At 36.6% G+C, this 22,012-nt stretch overlaps 1 protein-coding gene across 18 annotated transcripts in view; it reads left to right on the top strand.

Moving 5' to 3' along the window:
• kcnt1b (potassium sodium-activated channel subfamily T member 1b) overlaps positions 1-22,012 on the top strand; it is a 180,926-nt gene that overhangs the window by 129,620 nt on the left and 29,294 nt on the right. For 11 of the 18 annotated variants that reach the window (XR_012406481.1, XM_073951602.1, XM_073951600.1 and 8 more), the window contains 8 exons: positions 1,710-1,945; positions 7,323-7,536; positions 13,848-13,953; positions 16,591-16,763; positions 19,267-19,338; positions 19,411-19,545; positions 19,650-19,761; positions 21,623-21,724. Coding sequence is in view for 16 of the 18 variants with exons in the window: in XM_073951602.1 (XP_073807703.1) it covers positions 1,710-1,945; positions 7,323-7,536; positions 13,848-13,953; positions 16,591-16,763; positions 19,267-19,338; positions 19,411-19,545; positions 19,650-19,761; positions 21,623-21,724 (1,150 nt within the window). In the remaining 2 variants the exon portion in view is untranslated. Of the gene's footprint in view, positions 1-1,709; positions 3,389-4,431; positions 4,453-6,208; positions 6,649-7,322; positions 7,537-13,847; positions 13,954-16,590; positions 16,764-19,266; positions 19,339-19,410; positions 19,546-19,649; positions 20,305-21,622; positions 21,725-22,012 lie in introns of those variants that run through there. The other 7 variants (XM_073951599.1, XM_073951598.1, XM_073951601.1 and 4 more) reach the window with 3 other exon arrangements.

Consider the following 22,012-nt stretch of genomic DNA (forward strand, 5'->3'; position numbering starts at 1 on the left):
AACATTATTAGTGGTAGTGAACATAGTGGTTGCACTCACCGAGAGGGTTTTAGGGAGAGGCTTGTGGGGACATAAAACCTTCGTATGACCTGGAAGTCCGCAGTAAATGCACAGGTGATTTCTTCTCTGTCGTTCTCGCTCTTCTGGGTTCAGACGGGTTCTACCCAATTGCATGGGTTCCGCGGAGGTTTCAGGGGATACAGGACTGGAAGCAATTGAGCAGAGCGGATTGCGAGTGCGGAGGAGAGTGTCTAACCTTATGGAAAGCTCGATTAGTTGATCCAGAGTTTTCCCATCGTCACGACATGCCATCTCTCGCTGCAATTCTGGCTTTAGAGCCCTTCTGTAGAGCGTGACAAGCGGATCATCAGCCCAGCCAGTTTGCGCTGCCAAGGTGCGGAACTGCAGAGCGAACTCAGCTGCGGAGCGATCTCCCTGCTGGATACACAATAGCTCCTCGCCAGCGTTACGACCACCCTCCGGATGATCGAACACAGTGCAGAAACGTTTGAGAAAGTCATTAAACGAGGGAAATACGGGGTACTGTCTGGCCAAACTGCAGTAGCCCAGTCTAGCGCTTTCCCAGTGAGCAGTGAGCACACAAAAGCAATTTTCCCGTTCTCATCCTTAAATAGATGGGGTTGTTGGGCGATAAACAGTTTGCATTGCAATAGAAAGCCTTTACATTTTGCTGGGTTACCTGAGAACTTGTCAGGAAAAGCCAATCGAACTCCGGAAGTCATCGGGGGTTGTGCAACAACAAGTGGACTTGGAGGGTAGTTGGCGGTGGGTTGCGCAGTGTCAGCAGCTTGCAGGTTTTGGAGGGATTTCACCAGTTCATCTGTTAACTGAGTTAGGTGTGTTAGTTGTTGTTGGTGTGTTGACAATACCTGAGCTTGTGTGGTGACTTCGTGAGACAAAACCTGGATGGCTGTGGGATCCGTGTTGGGCGAAGTCTTCTGTAACGGGGAGACTGACACGGAGGGATCCATTTTGCAGTATTTATTAAGTCACACTTAAACATCAACACCTCGCACGGTTGTGCGAACATACAACATACAACTCAACGATGATTAGCAGATAACAGAGGCAGAGTGATTACCAGGCTTGAGTCAAGGGCAGGCAGCGTGGTTCAGAGTCCGTAATACAGGCTTTAGTCAGGGGCAGGCAGCGAGAATCAGAGTCCGTGTAATCAGGCTTTAGGTCAAGGGCAGGCAGAAGACAGAGCAGAGTCGAGGAACGGGCTGAAGTGGTAAACGGGAGATCAGGCAGGATAGAACGCTCAGAAATGCTGGCCGGGGCTAAACAAGACTTCGCAATGAAGTGTGTGTGTGAGCTGCTTATATGTGGTACGTGGGTCATTAGTGAGATGGGGAACAGGTGTGCTGGGATCTGAGTGAGAAGGATGACGTAATGGTTAGAAGTCCGGAGATGGTGACCTCTGCTGGTCAGCGAGGGGAATGACTGGGACCGAGTTGGTGACAACTACTAGCCGAAATAAAATGAATCAGACTTTCTCCAGAAGAAAAAAATGTTATAGGAAAGGCTGTGAAAAAAATTCCTTGCTCTGTTAAACATTGTTTGGAAAGTATATAAAAAAGAAAAATATATAGTTTTGATTTTAAGCACTGTATGTTCAAACAGTATGGGCACTGTATGGGCAACAGTTAAGGGCTCAAACCAGTTGTTATTTTTTTTTTCACTCTTAGGTATGGTGTGTGTCTAATCGGCACAAAGAGAGAAGACAACAAGAGCATTCTCCTGAACCCCGGCCCTCGCCACATCATGTCCGCCACAGACACCTGCTACTACATCAACATCACCAAAGAGGAGAACTCGGCCTTCATCTTCAAGCAGGAGGAGAAGCACAGTAAAGGCTTATCAGCCGCCGGCGTGTACGACGCTCCGTCTCGCCTCCCAGTGCAAAGCATCATTGCCAGCATGGGTGAGAAGATCTACCCGATAAACTCAAAACCCAGAATAATGCTGATGATACACAGGGCAACATTCATTCATTCATTCATTCATTTTCTTGTCAGCTTAGTCTTTTTATTAATCCGGGGATGCCACAGCGGAATGAACCGCCAACTTATCCAGCACGTTTTCATGCAGCGGATGGTCTTCCAGCCACAACCCATTTCTGGGAAAACAGAGCAACATTTTGAGCAATAAATGGGCAACCAGTTGAGACTCGAAGTTACTAATTAAGGCATTCGTCTTAGAGCAAGAAGGTCGCTGATTCGAGTCCCAGCTGGGCCAGTTGGCATTTCTGTGTGGATATTGCATGTTCTCCCTATTTGGTGTGGGTTTCCTCCGACAGTCCAAACACATGCAATATAAGTAAATTGGATGAACTAAATTGGCCGTAGTGTGTGAATGAGTGTTTATAGGTGTTTACCAGTGCTGGGTTGCAGCTAGAAAGGTATCAGCTGCGTAAAACTTAAGCCAGAATAGTTGGCAGTTCATTCCTCTGTGGCGACCCCAGATAAATAACGGACTAAGAAAACACACACACGCAGTGAAATTGTGCACAGTTTCTTCGTTTTTAAGTAGTCGGCGCCTGGAGTGTTGTAAATACCCGCGCTCGCCTCACTCGCAACAAACCGCATATGAGATAATTGACATCAGTACATAATAACCGGTTATGATTATTACTGAACCTATACCGAATTGTCTGCGTCTGACCGAAGAAACGATTAATTTTGACACCCCTATGTATAAATGTCGATTTCACAAAATTGATCCTTGACTGGTTTTGTGGTTCATGGTCACATATAAGCCCCTTTCACACAGCAACACTGGTATTTTTCTGATAAAGCCTGTATGTGTGAAAGACGCTATTTAGTGTACTCCAAAACAAAGAAAGCATTAGCATTTACAACAAGGGTGTCCAAACTACGGCCCGCGGGCCATCTGCGGCCCGCAATCAGTTTTGTGGCGGCCCGCTAGGCTTTTTATGAATATTAATAGAATCTGGCCCGCCATACAAAAATGAACGTGAATCCATAAATAACCACCAGGTGTCGCTATGACATGCCTTCCATTAGGCAGCAGGTCCTGTTATGAAGTAAAACGAACCGAACAAACTGAAGGAAACAATTGATAATCACGTTTTGGCAAGCCGTGGCACAAGCAAGAAAAAGCAAAATCAACAGTGAGTGCAGGAAATTTCAGTCACGATGGGGCAAAGAATATTTCTTCACAGAGGTCAGTGGAATATGTGTCTGTTTAATTTGCCAGGAATCAGTTGCAGTAATGAAGGAATATTATATTAAAAGACATTATAAAATAAAACATCAGGCCTTCAGCTCTTACACTGGTGCCGAACGAGATCAAAAAGTAAAACATTTAGCAGCTGCTCTATCAGCTCAACAATAGTATTTTTTTCGTGCTAATAAAGTGCAAGAAAATTCTACGCTGGCTAGTTATCAGTAGGGCCAGACGGAATCTGCAGACGTTTTTTTTTTTTTTTTGCTATTTATGTGGAGAATTTTGGTAAAAATCTGCAGATTTCTGTGGAATTATTTTGGGAGTATCATAACTAAAACCTTCGAATATGAAATAAACAATAACATCTTTTTAACTTTTATTTAATGTTTGAAATCCAATTAGATTCACTTTATTTGGTAAATAAAGCAAGTTTGTCATATAATATATCTAGTAAAAGACAGAAAATATGACTGTACACACTGCATTGTACATAAATCAGATGAACATTTTCACATTAGTCAATAATAGTACTGAAATTGATAAAAAAAAGTGAATAAATTTAGATTTACACACATTTACTCAAGTAAATAAACAGAATTAATGATGGGCAAAAAATCTGCAGAATTCTGCATGCGCACATTCCGTGTGAGCCTAGTTATGAGGTAGCTCAGCTAATCGCACAGCACAAGAAAAAAAAAGATTAAAGATTTCATATATATATATATATATATATATATATATATATATATATATATATATATATATATATATATATATATATATATATGCGTGTGTTTGTGTGATGTATGTAAAATTTGGCCCGGGACAACGTTTTTTTTTTTTTTTTTTGTATCTGGCCCTCGGCCCAAAAAGTTTGGACACCCCTGATTTACAAGATGTAAGCATTCAAAACCTAAAATATGTCTTCATGTTTTAGTTAAAATTACACCTCACATCAAATAAATCTGTGCGAGGCACTTCAGGGGACCTTTCAACATTAGTGTTGTCGTTCTAACATAACACAACAAAAAAATGACACAATTTTAATTTGTTCACTTCATTGCCACTGCAGGCTTGATTCAATGCCATTTCCATATGGTTGCCATATGCCAGTTAGTAACATTCAGAAGCAGGGTAAGTTGATCAAAATACAGAAGGCTTTGCTAGTCGTGCTCATGATAAAATATATCCTTTCTTTCGTTGTTTTTCCTTTTGTCGAAGTTGATCAGTCTACTTCATATGGTAAGTCTGAGCATGCGGTTTCCTTAGCTTTAGAGACACAGTTCAATGTCATAAGACATCATTAGCGGATGTCTGTGTAAATGTTAGCATTTACAGAAACCTTTACAGTACCTCCTGCTCATTCCTGCTACTTGAACCCTCAGATGAAGTCTTTTGTCCTGTTTTATATAGCAAATGAGATTAGTGTTTTTTTTTTTAATTGAGCTTGAAAAATGCACTTGCATGTGTAAAATATACCTGGTATGGCAAGCCATTTAAACATTTAATCTCTAAACAATTCTTATATTTTTTATACTACTAGCACTATTTTTTAAGATACTTTGTTTTGCATTAAGTACAAGTGTTTATTCATTAGGTGCTATTTTTTAAATACTGCGTATTCTTTAGTTTATAATATCTTTTTTAATGATGCTAGTATGTACACTGTAAAAAATGCTGTAAAATTTGCAGTATTACTGGCAATTTTGTTTGCCAATAATACTGCAGAATTTACAAGTGCGCTGTAAATTAACAATTTCAACTGTGTTTTTTTAACAATTTACACTAACTGGTCACTTTATTAGGTACACCTTTCTATTACTTGGTTGGACCCCATTTTGCCTTCTTAACTGCCTTAATCCTTCGTGGCGTAGATTCAACAAGGTACTGGAAATAGAAATTTTGGTCCATATTGACATGATAGCTTCATGCAGTTGCTGCAGATTTGTCGGCTGCAAATCCATGATTTAAATCTCCCGTTCCACGACATCCCAAAGGGGCTCTAGTGGATTGAGACTGGTTACTGTGGAGGCCATTTGAGTACAGAGAACTCACTGACTACGTTTACATGGACACCAATAATTCGATTGTAATGTGATTAAGACAATACTCTGATTAAGATTCTACCATGTAAACAGTGATTTTTGATTAACTTAATCTGATTAAGGTCACAATCGAACTAAAGAGGAAAGACGTTTGGAGTATGCTGCATTTTAGTCGCATTATTGAAGTGCATAACATACATGTAAACACCTTAATCGAATTATTACCGTCATGTAGGACTGTTCGCAGCGTTTTGCCCAGGGGTGGCCAACCCTGTTCCTGCAGAGCCCCCTTCCTGGAGATTACAGTTGCAGCCCATATCAAACACACCTGCCTATAATTATCACGTGATGTTCAGGTTCTAATTAATTGGTTCAGGTGTGTTTGATATGGGTAGCAACTGAAATCTGCAGGAAGGTGGCTCTCCAGGAACAGGAGACTAATTATTCTCTTAATTAGATTAAAGCAAATAATTTGATTACTGATGTCCATGTAAACATAGTCATTGTCAAGTAGTAACAATCAGAAGATGGGTTGTGCGTTAAGTGATGCTCCTCTGCAGACCTCGGTTGTAACGAGTGGTTATTTGAGTTACTGTTGCCTTATTTTCAGCTGGAACCAGTCTCCTTTCTCCTCTGGCCATTCTCCTCTGACCTCTGGCATCAACTAGGCATTTGTGCCCACAGAACTGCCGCTCACTAGATATTTTAGCTTTTTCTGACCATTCTCTGTAAACCCTAGAGATGGTTGTGCGTGAAAACCCCAGTAGATCAGCAGTTTCTGAAATCCTCAGACCAGCTCGTCTGGCCACGTTCAAAGTCACTTAAATCTCCTTTCTGCCCCATTCTGATGCTCGGTTTGAACTGCAGCAGATCGTCTTGACCATGTCTACATGCCTACGAAAATGCCATGTGATTTGCTGATTGGAAAGTTGCGTTAACGAGCAGTTGGACAGGTGTACCTAATAAAGTGACCAGTGACCAGTTACAATGCACTTGTAAATTTTACAGTATTACTGGAAACTCACACTGTATAATGAATAAAGTACTTAATGGGAAATATGATAGTGAAATTAAGTGCTAGTAACATGAAAATAATGTTTCATAAATAAAATTTTAAATGACGGTGGCACAGTGAGTAGTGCTGTCGCTTTACAGCTAGAATGTCGCTGGTTCGAGTCTCAACTGGGTCAGTTGGCATTTCTGTGTGGAGACGTGGTATAGGTGAATTGGGTAACAAAATTTGTCCGTAGTGTATTTGTGTGAATGAGTGTCTATGGGTCTTTCCCAGTACTGGGTTGCAGCTGGAAGGGCATCCGCTGCGTAAAACATATGTTGAATAAGTTGGCTGTTAATTCCGCTGTGGCAACTCCAGATTAATAAAGGGACTAAGCTTAAAAGAAAAAAAAATTATGAATTTTAAATGACTTGCCATGTCGCTGGTCTACTCTCTAGGACAATGAACGATATATTTATCTATATACTGTTTAAGGATTAAATCCATCATGTTTCCTCACGTTTTCCCTCATAACTGCCTTTAACACTTCCCAAAGGAACAATTTTCTGCATAGTCACAAACGTTCCCTTCAAAACATTTCTTCACTTCAGCGTTTTTCAATTAAACCTCACAGCGCTTAAAGATTTTGGTTGCAAAGGACTGATTTGAAATGTGCAAATCAGCGTTCATTCATTTATATATATATATATAAAAGCAGTGAATCAGGGTTGAGGTCAACTTCAGTGACTAAAAAAATTTTATAATTAAACATTCATAGCATTAACTCGACCAATTTTCCTGATAATCCACACACATTTACTTATGTTTTTCATTTTTAAATAATTCCACTAAATAAAATGAACTGGAATTGACCTAAATTCTGAGACATGTCAGTAAAAAATTATTAATTCAGTATTTTATTTATTTTTTGCCTGTTGTCATTGCACTGAAATAGCACAAAAGCAACTGGCATTTCAAATCAAATACACATTAACACACATTAAGTCTATGTATCTCCTCATGCTGAACTTTCCTAAACGCTCACCTAAAGAAGAACACTGTTGTTTTTTCAGGAACTGTGGCCATTGACCTGCAGAACCCGGATCCACCGGCTGACAGCAATAAACTGGCTCTGCCCACGGAGAACGGAGCGGGCAGCCGCAGACCCAGCATTGCCCCTGTGCTGGAGATCGCAGACTCCTCTGCCATCCTGCCCTGTGATCTCCTCAACGACCCCTCAGAAGACGAGACCAACCAATCAGATGAGGATGGAGCGCCGGCCATAGAGTAAGTAAGCCTGGTAATTGTATTGAAAATGAATGGGATTTTTCAGGGGAGGCTCAATAGAGTCGTTTGTCTTTGACTTATTTTTTTTATGCAGAAGAAATTGAGCTTTTAATCGTGGGGCCGGGTTTGCTAATACTTTTCTAAGCTATTATTTTTTCATTAAATGGTTAATAAATTCTGCTTGCATTACTGTTTGAAGTTTGAGATTGGTAAAATATAGTGCTGTTAAACGATTTATCGTGAATAATGGCATACAAAATAAAAGTCTGAATTTACATAATTTTGTGAATAGAAAATGTTTATTTTTATTTATGTATACAATATTTATAAACAGTTAAAATCATAATTATTAGCCCCCTGTTTATTTTTTTCCCAATTTCTGTGTAACAGAGATATTTTTTCAGCACATTTCTAAACATAATAGTTTGATAAAGTCATTTCTAATAACTGATTTATTTTATCTTTGCCATGATGACAGTAAATAATATTTTACTAGGTATTTTTTAAGACACGTCTATACCGCTTAAAGTGACATTTCAAGGCTTAACTTGGTTAATTAGGTTAACTAGACAGGTTAGGGTAATTAGTCAAGTTATTGTATAACGATGGTTTGTTCTGTAGACTAACGAAAAAAAATAATGCTTAAAGGGGGCTAATAATTTTGTCCTTAAAATGGTTTTTAAAAAATTTAAAACTGCTTTTATTCTATCCGAAATAAAACAAATCAGACTTTTTCCAGAAGTAAAAATATTATCAGACATACTGTGAAAATTTCCTTTCTCTAATAAACATAATTTAGAAAATATTTAAAAAAGAAAAAAAGTTCCAAGACTTTAAATGTACATTTATGTACTGGGTTCCCACGCTTCTTAAAAGTCTTTAAAATGACTTCAATTTCAGATATAGGAATTCAAAACCTGGAAAGTACATAAAAACAAAAACAGGTCTTTGAAAGTGCTTGAAATAAATTTGAAATTAAATGTGTTTATGGTTTTATTTTAACAATTTTCCTCAAACTCCCAAAAACAGAACGAAAAAAATTGAGAAATTCTTAAATTAAAAATCTTAAATTTAAATCTTGTACAATAACACTGACAAATAATGCACATTTGATCAATATTTCCAAAACCACATTTGAATGTCACCAGCATTGAATTCAACAAATGTTATTAAGTTAAGTTCTTTGAACATGACTGTTTATAATGGTAAAAAAAAAAAAGTTATGTAAATTTCAAGTGTAAGCGAAATGTTTCAAAAAAACAAAAAGTACAGCAATGACTTCATCGGTATGAGGTGTGAATTACAAAGAAAAAAACAATATATATATATATATATATATATATATATATATATATATATATATATATATATATACATACACACACACATATATATATACATACACACACACACACACACACACACCACACACACATACATATTTATACATATGTATGTATGTATGTGTCTGTGTGTGTGTGTGTGTGTGTGTGTGTGTGTGTGTGTGTGTGTGTGTGTGTGTGTGTGTGTGTGTGTGTGTGTGTGTGTGTGTGTGTGTGTGTGTGTGTGTGTGCGTGTATGTATATATATATATATATATATATATATTGTTGTATTGTGTGTGTGTGTGTGTGTGTGTGTGTGTGTGTGTGTGTGTGTGTGTGTGTGTATACACTCACCGGCCATATTAGGTACACCTTACTAGTACTGGGTTGGACCCCTTTTGCCTTCAGTACCGCCTTAATTCTTCATTGCATAGATTCAACAAGGTACTGGAAATATTCCTCAGAGATTTTGGTCCATATTGGCATGGTGGCATTACGCAGTTGCTGCAGATCGCCTGTACATCCATGATGCGAATCTCCAGTTTCACCACATCCCAAAGGTGGTCTATTGAGCTCTGGTGACTGTGGAGGCCATTTGAGTACAGTGAACTCAATGTCATGGTCAAGAAATCAATCTGAGATGATTCACGCTTTATGACATGGTGCGTTATCCTGCTGGAAGTAGCCATCAGAAGATGGGTACACTGTGATCATAAAGGGATGGACATGGTCAGCAATAATACTCAGTTAGGCTGTGGCATTGACACGATGCTCGGTTGGTACTAATGAGCCCAAAATGTGCCAAGAAAATGACTCCCACACCATTACACCACCACCAGCAGCCTGAATTGTTGATGCTAGGCAGGATGGCTCAATGCTTTATGTTGTTGATGGCAAATTCTGATCCTACCATCCGAATGTCGCAGCAGAAATCGAGACTCATCAGACCAGGCAGTATTTTTTCAATCTTCTATTGTCCAATTTTGGTGAGCCTGTGCGAATTGTAGCCTCAGTTTCCTGTTCTTAGCTGACAGGAGTAGCAACTTACAGGCCTCAAACTTTTAAAGAGCAGTCTATATAATGCTAATATGTAGCTCTGTCTTACTTTATCTTATGTTCGCTCTCTAGTGTGATTTGCTGAATTACATTTTATAGCTTTCAGGAAGATCAGATGAACCTTAAACATATTAGTTGCTATCAGCCTTTCAGCGGTGGTGCTGTGGAATAATTATAGTTTGCTTATGTCAGTCAGAGCTGGAGGAGATGTTCACTCGTTCTCTCTCTCACACACACAGTATTGATAAAGACTTTAAAAGATAAATCTCTTTCCAAACAGCACTGAGAGTTTCTCGCCGCAGGACTGTTCTGCTCCTGTGTCTCCTAATTCTTCCTCTGGTGAACAGAAGATGTTTGCTGTACTGAGCAGGAAAATATTTAGCATGCTCACAGCGCCCTCTACTGATCCTTTCCATCCAGTGCTTTAAAAAAAAAGCCTTTGGAGATTGATTAGTATCTGACTAGTAGTTTAAAGGTGCCATGAAATTAAAAAGAAAGTTTATTCAGATGTTAGTATCAGTATTGTTAGTTTTTAGGATATCTATAAGCTAGTGCGCTCCAAAACAGTGACAAAATTGACATTTAGAAGACATAACTGACTTGTAAAGCATGCAGTTTTTCACTTCCGTCTAACTCAGGGGTCAGCAACCCGCGGCTCTAGAGCCGCATGCGGCTCTTTAGCGCTGCCCTTGAGGCTCCCTGGAGCTTTTTCAAAAATGTTTGAAAATGCAAAAAGATGGGGGAGGTTAATATATTTTTTTGTTTTAATATGATTTCTATAGGAGGACAAACGTTTTTAACGTTTTCAAATGCTGTCAAAGTGTGTAGAATTAATATTTAATTTAAACATTTCTGTCAACGAAGATTTGCCTCATAGCCTGCCCTGCAACACACGTTTCTATCAGCAGGGCGGGATGCCAGGCAGGTGGCTGTTGTAAACAAACCAGGAGATAATAAAGCATGGAAAACCGTTCAAATATGGTATGACATAGAACACCTATTTGCAAACTTTAAAAACAAAACCAAGATAATACAAAAAAATAAAGATATATCTTTCTCCACTAAGACAGTGAAGGAAAGGGCTATTAAAATGGTAGGTAACATCACTGATAAGCAAACCAAGGACATAAATTCAGTGCCAGCATACTCAATTGCCTGTGATGTGACCGATATTCAACGCGCTTTTTTGCAGGTATGTGAACTCTGATGGGCCGCAAGAAGAAATGATCAAATTAATAACACTAAAAGACAAGAGGCTGTGCTGAAGTGTTTTAATGACAACAAAATAAATACCAACCACCTTATTTCAGTGGCTATTTAATCATGAAGGCTCATTATGTATTTGTAGCCAATTTAGTCATTTTTATAGTAGGCTAATATAGCTAATATAGATACATACAGCATGTGTTTCCTTCATTATAAGGCTTATATAAGGCTTTACATTTTTTGTGGCTCCAGACATATTTGTTTTTTGTTTTTTTGGTCCAATATGGCTCTTTCAACATTTTGGGTTGCCGACCCCTGGTCTAACTCGATCATCGGTTTTATTCATGTCGCCTCATACTTCAGCTTGTCATTAAATCTTGTCCAATCAAATGCTCTCTAGTATCTAACAGACCCCGCCCCATTCATGTTGCTTCACATTTAATGTGCTTGAGCTCAACTACTCTCACTGCAGTGCGGTGATAAAACAAAACACTATTGGCAAAAAAGGGGAGGAGCTACACATATCCCACCCTCTCTTTGTGTTCTGGTTAAGATTACGTCAAACAATAAATAAAAATGCACATTTTAAACCTTCAACCTTTAAACTTCAAGGGACCTTTAAGTGTGAATATATTTGTGTTTTTGAATAGTGCTGTTAAGCGATTTATCGTGACTAATCACATACAAAATAAAAGTCTGCGTTAACATAATTTTGTGTGTACTGTGCATGTATGCATTGCAACATGTATTTTTTAAAGCCATCTGTATTTAATACCAATGTTGCATTTACTGAATTACGAATATGGTAAAAATTAAAGTGATTTTTCAGCTTCTTTAATACATGACTTTTATATGACATTCTTTAATGATAAAATATGCTATGCGACATCACGAGATGCACATTTTAAAGGGATGGACTTTAAAATTGAAGATTCACTACACACTCGCCGGCTTTATTAGGTATGCCTTACTAATACTGGATTGGACGCCTTTTGCCTTCAGAACTGCCTTAATCTTGTGTGGCATAGATTCAACAAGGTACTGGAAACATTCCTCAGAAAATTTGGTCCATAATGACATGATAGCATCACGCAGTTGCTGCAGGTTTGTTGGCTGCACATCCATGATGCAAATCTCCTGTTCCACCACATCCCTCTATTGGATTAAGGTCTGTGTGTCAAGAAAATAACCCCCACGCCATTACACCATCACCCTGAACCGTTGATACAAGGCAGAATGGATCCATGCTTTCATGTTATTAACACCATTTTCTAACCCTACAACGTTTTCCAGTCTTCTATTGTAATTTTGGTGAGCCTGTGTGTATTGTAGCCTCAGTTGTCACGGACGGGTCTTGAACCCAGGTCTCTGGTGTGGAGATTGGGGTGTCTACCACTGAGCCACAGGGGCAGATGTGTTGGACCCAAACGAAAACACTCCAAGAGGAAATCCAGAAAACAAGGATTTATTAAAAAAAAAAAGGTCAACTTAGATTCTTCTCAAAAATGAGGCAACAAAACAGAAAACTTAGGTTCTTCTCAGAATGAGGTATACAAAATATTTTAACAGTATAATAAACATGTAAAGAAAACTCCACGAGGGGAGAAAACAAATAGACAACAAGGCAGCCAGCAACAAAGAAAATTAAAAAAAAAAGTCTTACTAGACGTAGCTCAGGGGATCAAGGGACCGCTAGGCAGGTTTACCAGAGATGACTCAAAAACAGAGTGAGGAATACAGACAAAGTGACTTAAATACACAGGCTGGAACAAGTCACAGGTGATCAAAACTAGGTAAACAAAAACACACAAAGAAGAACAAAGGTAGAGGGGAAACATGGGGACCTCTAGGGGAATGGAGACAATGTGCAGGATGGAGACATGAGTTTCCTGTTCATAGCTTACAGGAGTGGCACCCGGTGTGGTCTTCTGCTGCTGTAGCTCATCTGCCTCAAGGTTGGACGTGTTGTGCATTCAGAGATGCTATTCTGCAGACCTCGGTTGTAACAAGTGCTTATTTGAGTTACTGTTGCCTTATTATCAGCTGGAACCAGTCAGGCCATTCTCCTCTGACCTCTGGCATCAACATGGCATTTGTGACCACAGACCGCAGTTCACTTGATATTTTCGCTTTTTCAGATCATTCTCTGTAAACCCTAGAGATGGTTGTGTGTGAAAATTCCAGTAGATCAGCAGTTTATGAAACACTCAGACCAGCTCGTCTGGCTCCAACAATCATGCCACGCTCAAAGTCACTTAAATCACCTTTCTTCCCCATTCTGATGCTCGGTTTGAACTGCAGCAGATCATATTGACCATGTCTACATGCCTAAATGCATTGAGTTGCTGCCATGTGATTAGCTGATTAGAAATTTGCATTAACGAGCAGTTGTACCTAATAAAGTGGCCGGTAAGTGTATGTACAGTATCCAAAATAGCTCAATTTACCTTAAAATAGTGTAGGATTAGAGTGAGAAATTTTGAGAGAGTGAGAAATGTTTTATTTGTGGGTGTACTATCTCTTTAACTAACCTTTTTTCTCCGTTCTGAGGTGTATTTTTAACTCGAGCAGATTTTCTTGACCATGGCTGCATGGCTAAATGCACTGAACTGCAGTTGAGCAGGTGTACCTAATAAGCCGCTTTTTGAGTGTAAGTGCTCAGTGTGGAATAAATTATAATAATTAATAATCAGTGTATTTTTTTTATCCTGTTTCCTCTTCTAGCTGTGTTAAAGGCTATCCTCCAAACTCCCCTTACATTGGAAGCTCTCCAACACTTTGCCACCTTCTTCAACAGAAGGCACCGTTTTGCTGTCTACGACTTGACAAGGTGAGCCCATAACTCTTAATTCACCCTGAAATACTGCTTAATCCATTGCTACGGGATATTTGGAGTATATTTACTGACAGTCTCTGCTGCAGCTTATGGAAAGATTTAACAGTATGGATTTTAGCAGTAAATTAAGGCATGCAAATTGTGTGCATTTTGTATTTTATGTCACTTTTTTAAATTTTAATTAATGCATTTAATAACGGCATGTCTATTTATTTATTTTCCTTTATTGTAATGCTTATTTTCACTTATTGTCTTATAATTTGAGATATATATTATGCTCAGCATAATTGAGTACACCCCATTTTAAAAAGGGATATATATATATATATATATATATATATATATATATATATATATATATATATATATATATATATATATATATATATATACATATATATATATATATATATATATATATATATATATATATATATATATATATATATATTTCTCAGTGAATATAGGTAATGTATTTTGATGCATTTAAACAAAACAGATGTATTAAACAAATATTTTATTAAATTAATATTTTAGTCACCAAGCATGTTTAGAAATTGAAAGATAATAGGGTATATGCCGAGCTAGTGCTGTTCCCATGCTGATACACTTCCGGTGACCTGTTATTGTGAACTTTTTTCCATTTTATACGGTTCCTTATACAGCATCGATGCTGTAATGTCATTAAAATACATTCAGTTCAATAAACTTTAGCATTTATTTGGTTGCTCAAGCATAAAACGAGACAAAAAGCCGTTTACTCGCACGCGCCTGTCAGAATCGGCTGGCTAACGCAGAAGCTCCATTGAATATAGTGGGGTAAAATAAATGCTCATATTAAAAAGATATGGCGGGGGAAATGTAATTTAATGCAATGCTTCTTGTACAATCTGAGACCCACTTTAAATCGGATATCCCTCGGCTAGTGGAGATCGCTCATTTTTAAAGAAAACAGACCTTAAACGCACCGGATTTTGCATTGGCATTCAATTCGCCGGAAGCGCTTAACCCAGGTTACTGGCAAGTCCTATTAGCATGCTTTGGCATATACCCCATGCAATTAAATCCAAGCTAAATATTGCAAAAAATAAAAATAAAAAATAAATAAATAAATAAATTTCATCTAAATTGTTCAATTTTTTTGCTTCTAAAAATTTACATTTTTTATAAAAAAAAATACATATATTTTCTATAACATATAAATTTGGCTGTACTAGTTTTTGGACTGTTATCGTAAGTTATTTTGTTAGATAAGCTCCAGATTTGGCTTCAGTACTGACCAATGTGTATGCACAAATATGATATTGTATAGCTTCCTATTAAAAATATACATTTAAAAGAGAGATTTGTAAGGAGTGTACTTATCCATGCTGAGCACTGCATTAAATATTCATATATAATAATCAAATTTAATATACAAATAAATTGTATCTGTTTACTGTAAAAACCCAATAATTCAGAATACTCCATAAATAAGTGTACAGTCGTACCCTGATTACCTTAAAGCATTTAGGTAGATTTTAAGCAAACATAATAAGATAAAAATGACAATTAATTCAAAGATTTTTCACTATTTAGGTAAACTAAAAAAAAGTGTTTAAAATAAGTGATGTTTACACATTTGTTTTGATGCAAAAAAATTTTTTTAATTTATGTAAATTATATACACTTAAGCATGACTAATCCATTTAAATCTGATATACAGTGGATGTCAGAATTATTACCCCCCTGAATTTGTATTAGCCCTATTTTTCCCCAATTTCTGTCTAACAGAAAGGTTTTCTCAGCACATTTCTAAGCATAATAGTTTTAATACTTCATCTCTACTAACTAATAATTATTTTATCTTTGCCATGATGGCAGTACATAATATTTTATTAGAATTTTTTAAGATAATTGTATTCAGCTTAAGTGACATTTAAAGGCTTAATTAAGTTAATTAGGTAAATCTTTGAATAACAATGGTTTGTTCTGTAGACAACTGAAATCAAAATATTGCATAATATCTCAGAGTTAGGACGAGTTGCAGCTTGTGAAAAACTCTCCTATAGTTACATCCAAGAATTAAAAATTTTTTTTGATAAATGAGGAAAATTTGTAAATTTCACAATGTTAACAAACATGTAACGAGACAAAATAATTAAGGTTATAATATTTGCAACCCCCTTTTTTCTTTACTCTTTTTCTTTTTAAATTTTTCTTTTCTTTTTTTTTCTTGTGTGTGTTGTGGTTTGGTTTACTTATGCAATTTATATGATGTTATTTATTTTGTATTTTTTTATTTTGTATTGTTCTGCTTTCATGCTATTTCTCTGTATTTAATATTCATCTGCATTTTTTGTAATAAGAAAAAGCAATAAAAATTCAAATGATACAAAAAAAAATATTGCATAAGGAAGCTAATAATTTTGGCTATAATGTTTTTTTTAACTGCTTTTATTTTAGCCAAAATAAAACAAGACTTTCTCCAGAAAAAAAATTATTACCCGAAATATTGTGAAAAATCCTTGCTCTGTTAAACATTCTTTTGGGAAATAATGTAAAAAAAATGCAAAAGAGGGCGAATTATTTTGACCTTAACTGTATGTATGATTTCAGGCCATCAGGAGTGATTCTTCTTGTGTTTTACAGGGTTGTCGACACAATAGTTTCGAAGACGCCAAGGCGTATGGTTTCAAGAACAAGTTGATTATCGTTTCTGCTGAGACAGCGGGAAATGGCTTGTACAACTTCATAGTGCCGTTACGTGCCTATTACCGACCGCGGAAGGAGCTGAATCCCATTGTGCTGCTGCTGGATAATCCGTGAGCGAACCGCCTCAGCACTTTTACACCGCATATTGATCTCAACAGTGGTGACTTTAGACTTCAGTAGTCAATCAAAAGCCTCGCATTACCAGGTTTTTACCAGTTAAAAATATGGTTAGTGTGATTTTACCAATCAACCAATCAGAATTAAAGGATACATTTACTGTTTATGTTATCCAACTACTTTATGTTATCCAACTACTTTTTACTTGATTGTTATCCAACTATTACTCCCATCTGATTTGGGGAGTAATTTACAGTTATGGTTGGGTTTAGAGGTAAAGAATAGGTATGGATTACATTTTAAACAAAAATGGAAATCCAGGATTAACATAGATGTTAATCCAGGATCGCATCGTGCTTGACAAAATCACACTTACCTTAAAAATACTTGGTGTTTATAAGACTGTCTTGACACCTTTCTAAATCACGTCATGAATATGAATGAGTACGTATACATGCTTATAACTGTCATTTTAAATGCAATGATGTTGTTGTTGTTGTTGTTTGAGATGTCTTTGTACTTGTATGTAACTTGACATAATCAAGTCAACATAACTTGTCATAAATCTGTCATAAACATGATTGTCATCATGATGCCTTTATAATTGTTTCATGAATTTTATAACCCTGTTTTTAATATTTTTCTTTTCCACAACTACACTGGTGCAAATTCCATTTGTCATTAAAATGTCATTAATTATTATTGATGCTGTTATAAATTTATTTGACCAATATATTGACATTTTTAATGAAAAGTAGTTTTTAACCCTGTGTTTTTTAAGTGTATGAAAAAGTCTTACCTATGTTGGGTGACGTTGTCTGTAGGTGTCCAAATTATAGCGCACCTTTTTGCTTATAATGTCTTATTGCTTGTCACGGGGCTTTACATTAACACCCGCCAACCCGCGGGTATTTTAGCTTTGGCGGGTTAGACAGACACCTCCACTAGCCACTTTGGCTGGTTAAAAATAATATTTAAATTGTGTTTTTCTTAAAAGCAGGGTTCGACTATAAGAATGACCCAATATGCGTGTAAATGTGATCTTAGAATGGAGAAACAGCACGACTGACAAAAAAAATTGCTTTCGCGCGAGCAGAAGAAAGCAGATGAATACGGAATGAGAGGATCATAATCACTCGCGCTAACAGCTGATGTGATGCGCGCGATTGTTTAAAGCGCGTGCGCGCTCCTGTTTCCTTGAAGCACGCGTCTGGATCTCACCTGTGATCGGATCTCTTTCAAATAGTCAGGCAAAAAAGTAATGCTAATGCACCCACAGACACAGTCTTGATGCATTCAAGAGCTCCAAATATGTCTTTTTGTAAACAGCACCGGTTGCTTTCGCTTTGAACAGATTATTAATTGGCCTTAACCGTGTGATCATCCCTATCTCACAGTATGTGTTTCACCTTCTTTCTTTTGCTTACGGTTATTTTTGTTTATATGGCTTAATTATCATTTTTTTACAACAACATTTGCTTTAATATGAGATTAACTCTCTATTTATGTTTAGTTAACTGATCTGAGAGACCTTTAGCGAGGACAGATTACTTAGCATATTTTGATACATGACAATAATTATTTTTAAAAGTCTATTATTTTTCTTTTCTTTTTTTTAAAGAAATGTTTTGTTAAATAAAAAGTATACAGCTATATTTATATTGTGTTGACACATTTAAAATTTGTGGCTAAGAAATCATTTTTGTTTGGTGTGGTCAGAGATAAGTTAGGTAAATCCTTAATTTTGAGTTCTGAAAAGTCATGTGAAATAAAAACTAATTGCAGTATAACACTATGAAACCATGACCCTTTTGCTCATACACGACACACAAATTGTGAAATGAATGAGGTGGCATGTGGACATAACACAAAATCTAAATCAAGTAATTTTAGCATGTCAGTCATATTTATGCATGTAAAAATATTTTCCCAACAACAAAATTGTGGCTAGTAAAGATGCAGAGTGGCTAGTAACGTTGGAAAACTACTTGCCACTGTGGCTGGTGATCAAAAAAGTTAATGTAAAGCCCTGCTTGTCACCATCAATTAAAATAACTACGTGAAAGCTGAGCGGAATCCGTGGGGAAAATAAGCTCTCATTTGAACTATTTTGGTCTGTTTAGAAACTTTACTGTGTGAAAGTGAACCGTACCAAGAACAAAAATAAACGTAACAATTCAAATCCCTGTTTCGAAACAAAAAAAATCGATCTACAGGTGTGAAAGCACCTTTAATAACAGTTGTCATAAGCATACATAAACTCTCATGTGTCACGTCATGATTATAAAGGTGTCATGGCAGTCTTATGAACATCGCCTTCAAGTAAAGTGTTACACATATTCACATATTCTCTCCTTCAGTCATCTCAATGAAGCCTTCTTATGCATTTGATTTGCTTTTATCCTGAGAATAAAGCTTGATAAGGGTTGTTTGCTTTAAGAACTTTAAAACTGCAGCTGGGAATGGATTAAAGTTGAACTGCTTCTCCATTTCCAGGCCTGATAATCATTTCCTTGAGGCCATCTGCTGTTTCCCTATGGTGTACTACATGGCGGGAACCATAGACAAGTAGGTTTTCAGTCGTTTTCCATACACGCACACAACCTGAAATGGGATTTAAAATGCTAATTTCTGTCATAGTTTGGATAACCTGCTGCAGTGTGGCATCATCTACGCTGATAACCTGGTGGTGGTGGATAAGGAGAGCACTATGAGCGCAGAGGAAGACTACATGGCAGACGCTAAAACCATAGTCAATGTGCAGACCATGTTCAGGTGTGGTTGATGCTCAAACGCTAGCATTAAATACCGCGATGGCATTGACTATTTCTAATTGCCTTGCTTTACCTTGGTCTTTGTTCTGTCATTGTGTCTGCTAGGTTGTTTCCTAGTCTCAGCATAATCACTGAGCTAACTCATCCGTCTAATATGAGGTTCATGCAGTTCCGTGCCAAAGACTGCTACTCCCTGGCTCTCTCCAAACTCGAAAAGGTCTCACATCCTAACAAAAACTCCTTTCCAACGGACTCCAAATGTCTGAGATGTTGTTTTTTCTCTCCCATTTAAATTTTTATTGTTATTATTGAAAATTATGTAAGCAACGTTTCCAATAGTGATTTTAGATACCACAGATTTCTCTTCCTAAACGACGATACTGAGTAAAAACGGTACCGATACCAATATTTTGTGCAAATACACTTGATGTGTCTAAAAATAAATGTAAAAAAGTAGTGCAGTGTAGAATAGCGATGTCTAATATGGCTAAACCCAACCAATTCGTTGGTTTATAGAGTTTATAGCATTTATTAAATGGCTTTTACACACATACATAATTGTGGACAGGAGATATTGATCTGAGTTGAAACAGTTTGAAAGCCTTGGCTGTTTTTTATCTTAAAATCCATTACCGTGTTACAAAAAAAGCCCTTCCAAGGAAAAGAAGGAACAGCAACATCACAGCACTATTAATAATGAAGTCAACCGATTTCATTTTCAATATAATCCAATACTATTAAAGAGAAATGCAAGATGTCAGCAGCTGAGTTTGTATGAAACCAGTGAGAGCAAGTCAGCGATGACTTAATTAAATAATTGAACACAACATATTGATCAATCATATAATGCCAATATCAATTATTCAATCCGATTCAATCAGTCCAGTGAGCTGTGTAATCAGTGAACAGTGCTTTGAGTGGAGGGTTGACAAAACAATTGCAATGAAAAGTTGACAATATTTCTAAATACTGTAAGTCCGGCTTAATAAAGTCCACAATATTGTGTAAAACTGCAATGATCTAGAAGATTTAGAAATATATATTTAAAATTGTGAACATTTATTTTTATTTTTTGTTTAATAATAGAGTCTAATTTATATAGAAGCACATTCCCACAACTGAATAAAAAATAAAAAAGGTTTTTGTGACTTTTTACCTCAGAATTGCGTGATACAAACTCGCAATTCTGACTTTTTTCTCTGAATTTTGAGATTATAAAAGAATATAAAATCAGAATTGTGAGATAATCCGTTTTAAAGTAATAACCTTTTTAATTTTTCTATTCAGAAATTCATTCATTTTCTTTTTGGCTTAGTCCCTTTATTAATCTGGGGTTGCCACAGCGGAATGAACCGCCAACTCATCCAGCATAAGTTTTTACTGGAAAACATCCATACACGCTCATTCACAAACACCCGGAGGAAACCCAGGTGAATACGGGAAGAGCATGCAAACTCCACACAGAAATGGCAACTGACCTATCTGGGGCTCGAACCAGCAACCTTTTCGCTGAGGCGATTGTGCTACCCACTGCGCTACCGTGCTGGCCCCTACACAGAAATTAAAAAATATTTTTATACTATTATAAATATTATAAATTTAATACAAAATAATAGTAATTTCAAATTATTTCTCATATTATTACTATTTATATTATTATATAACTATTTTTAATTACTTTTTATTAATATATATATGTATTTTTTTTTTTAATTAAAATTCAAGTTTTAAATTGTCTGTATGATCTCTGAATGACTCTGAATAAAAAAGTTGGTAATGTTTCTTCCTTTCCAATAAACAATGAAGCAAATCCATCCAGGTCTATAACTTTAACTATAACTAACTATAACTATACCTTTTCTATGGTATGAAATAACACAGCTTGAATGTTGACACGGCCCATTAGGAATCTTTCATGATGTATTTCTGCTGATTGCATGCTACAAATGCCTAAAACACAACAGAAATTAGGATAATACTCCTTTGTAAATCGCCAGATGGTCTGAAACTCTCAGCTCATCAGGGGTGAAGAGAGCCGTCAGTGTTTTGTTGTGATCTTTTTTCCTCTTTTCCTCCAGATAGAGCGAGATAAGGGATCGAATCTGGCGTTCATGTTCCGCCTGCCGTTCGCTGCAGGCAGAGTCTTCAGTATCAGCATGCTGGATACTCTGCTTTACCAGGTGCTCAAGTCTTCTGCCATCTTGTGGCTCGTATTCGTTATACACTACAGTTCAAGTGGATTGGAGCAGCTTTTTAATTTAATTAAATACATTTATTCAGCAAGGACAAAAGTCAAAGCAAATTGCATTTATGTTATAAAAGATTTGATTTCATCTATGCTGTTCTTTTTGAGTTCTGTTTGTTATAGAATTCTGAAAAAAATATTAACAGTAGCTCTTATAATGTTCTTCTGGAGAAAGTCAGATTTTTGTTTGTTTGGCTGGAATAAAAGCAGTTTACATTTTTTT

Source organism: Danio rerio, chromosome 5, assembly GCF_049306965.1.
Source record: "Danio rerio strain Tuebingen ecotype United States chromosome 5, GRCz12tu, whole genome shotgun sequence".
NCBI lineage: Eukaryota > Metazoa > Chordata > Actinopteri > Cypriniformes > Danionidae > Danio > Danio rerio.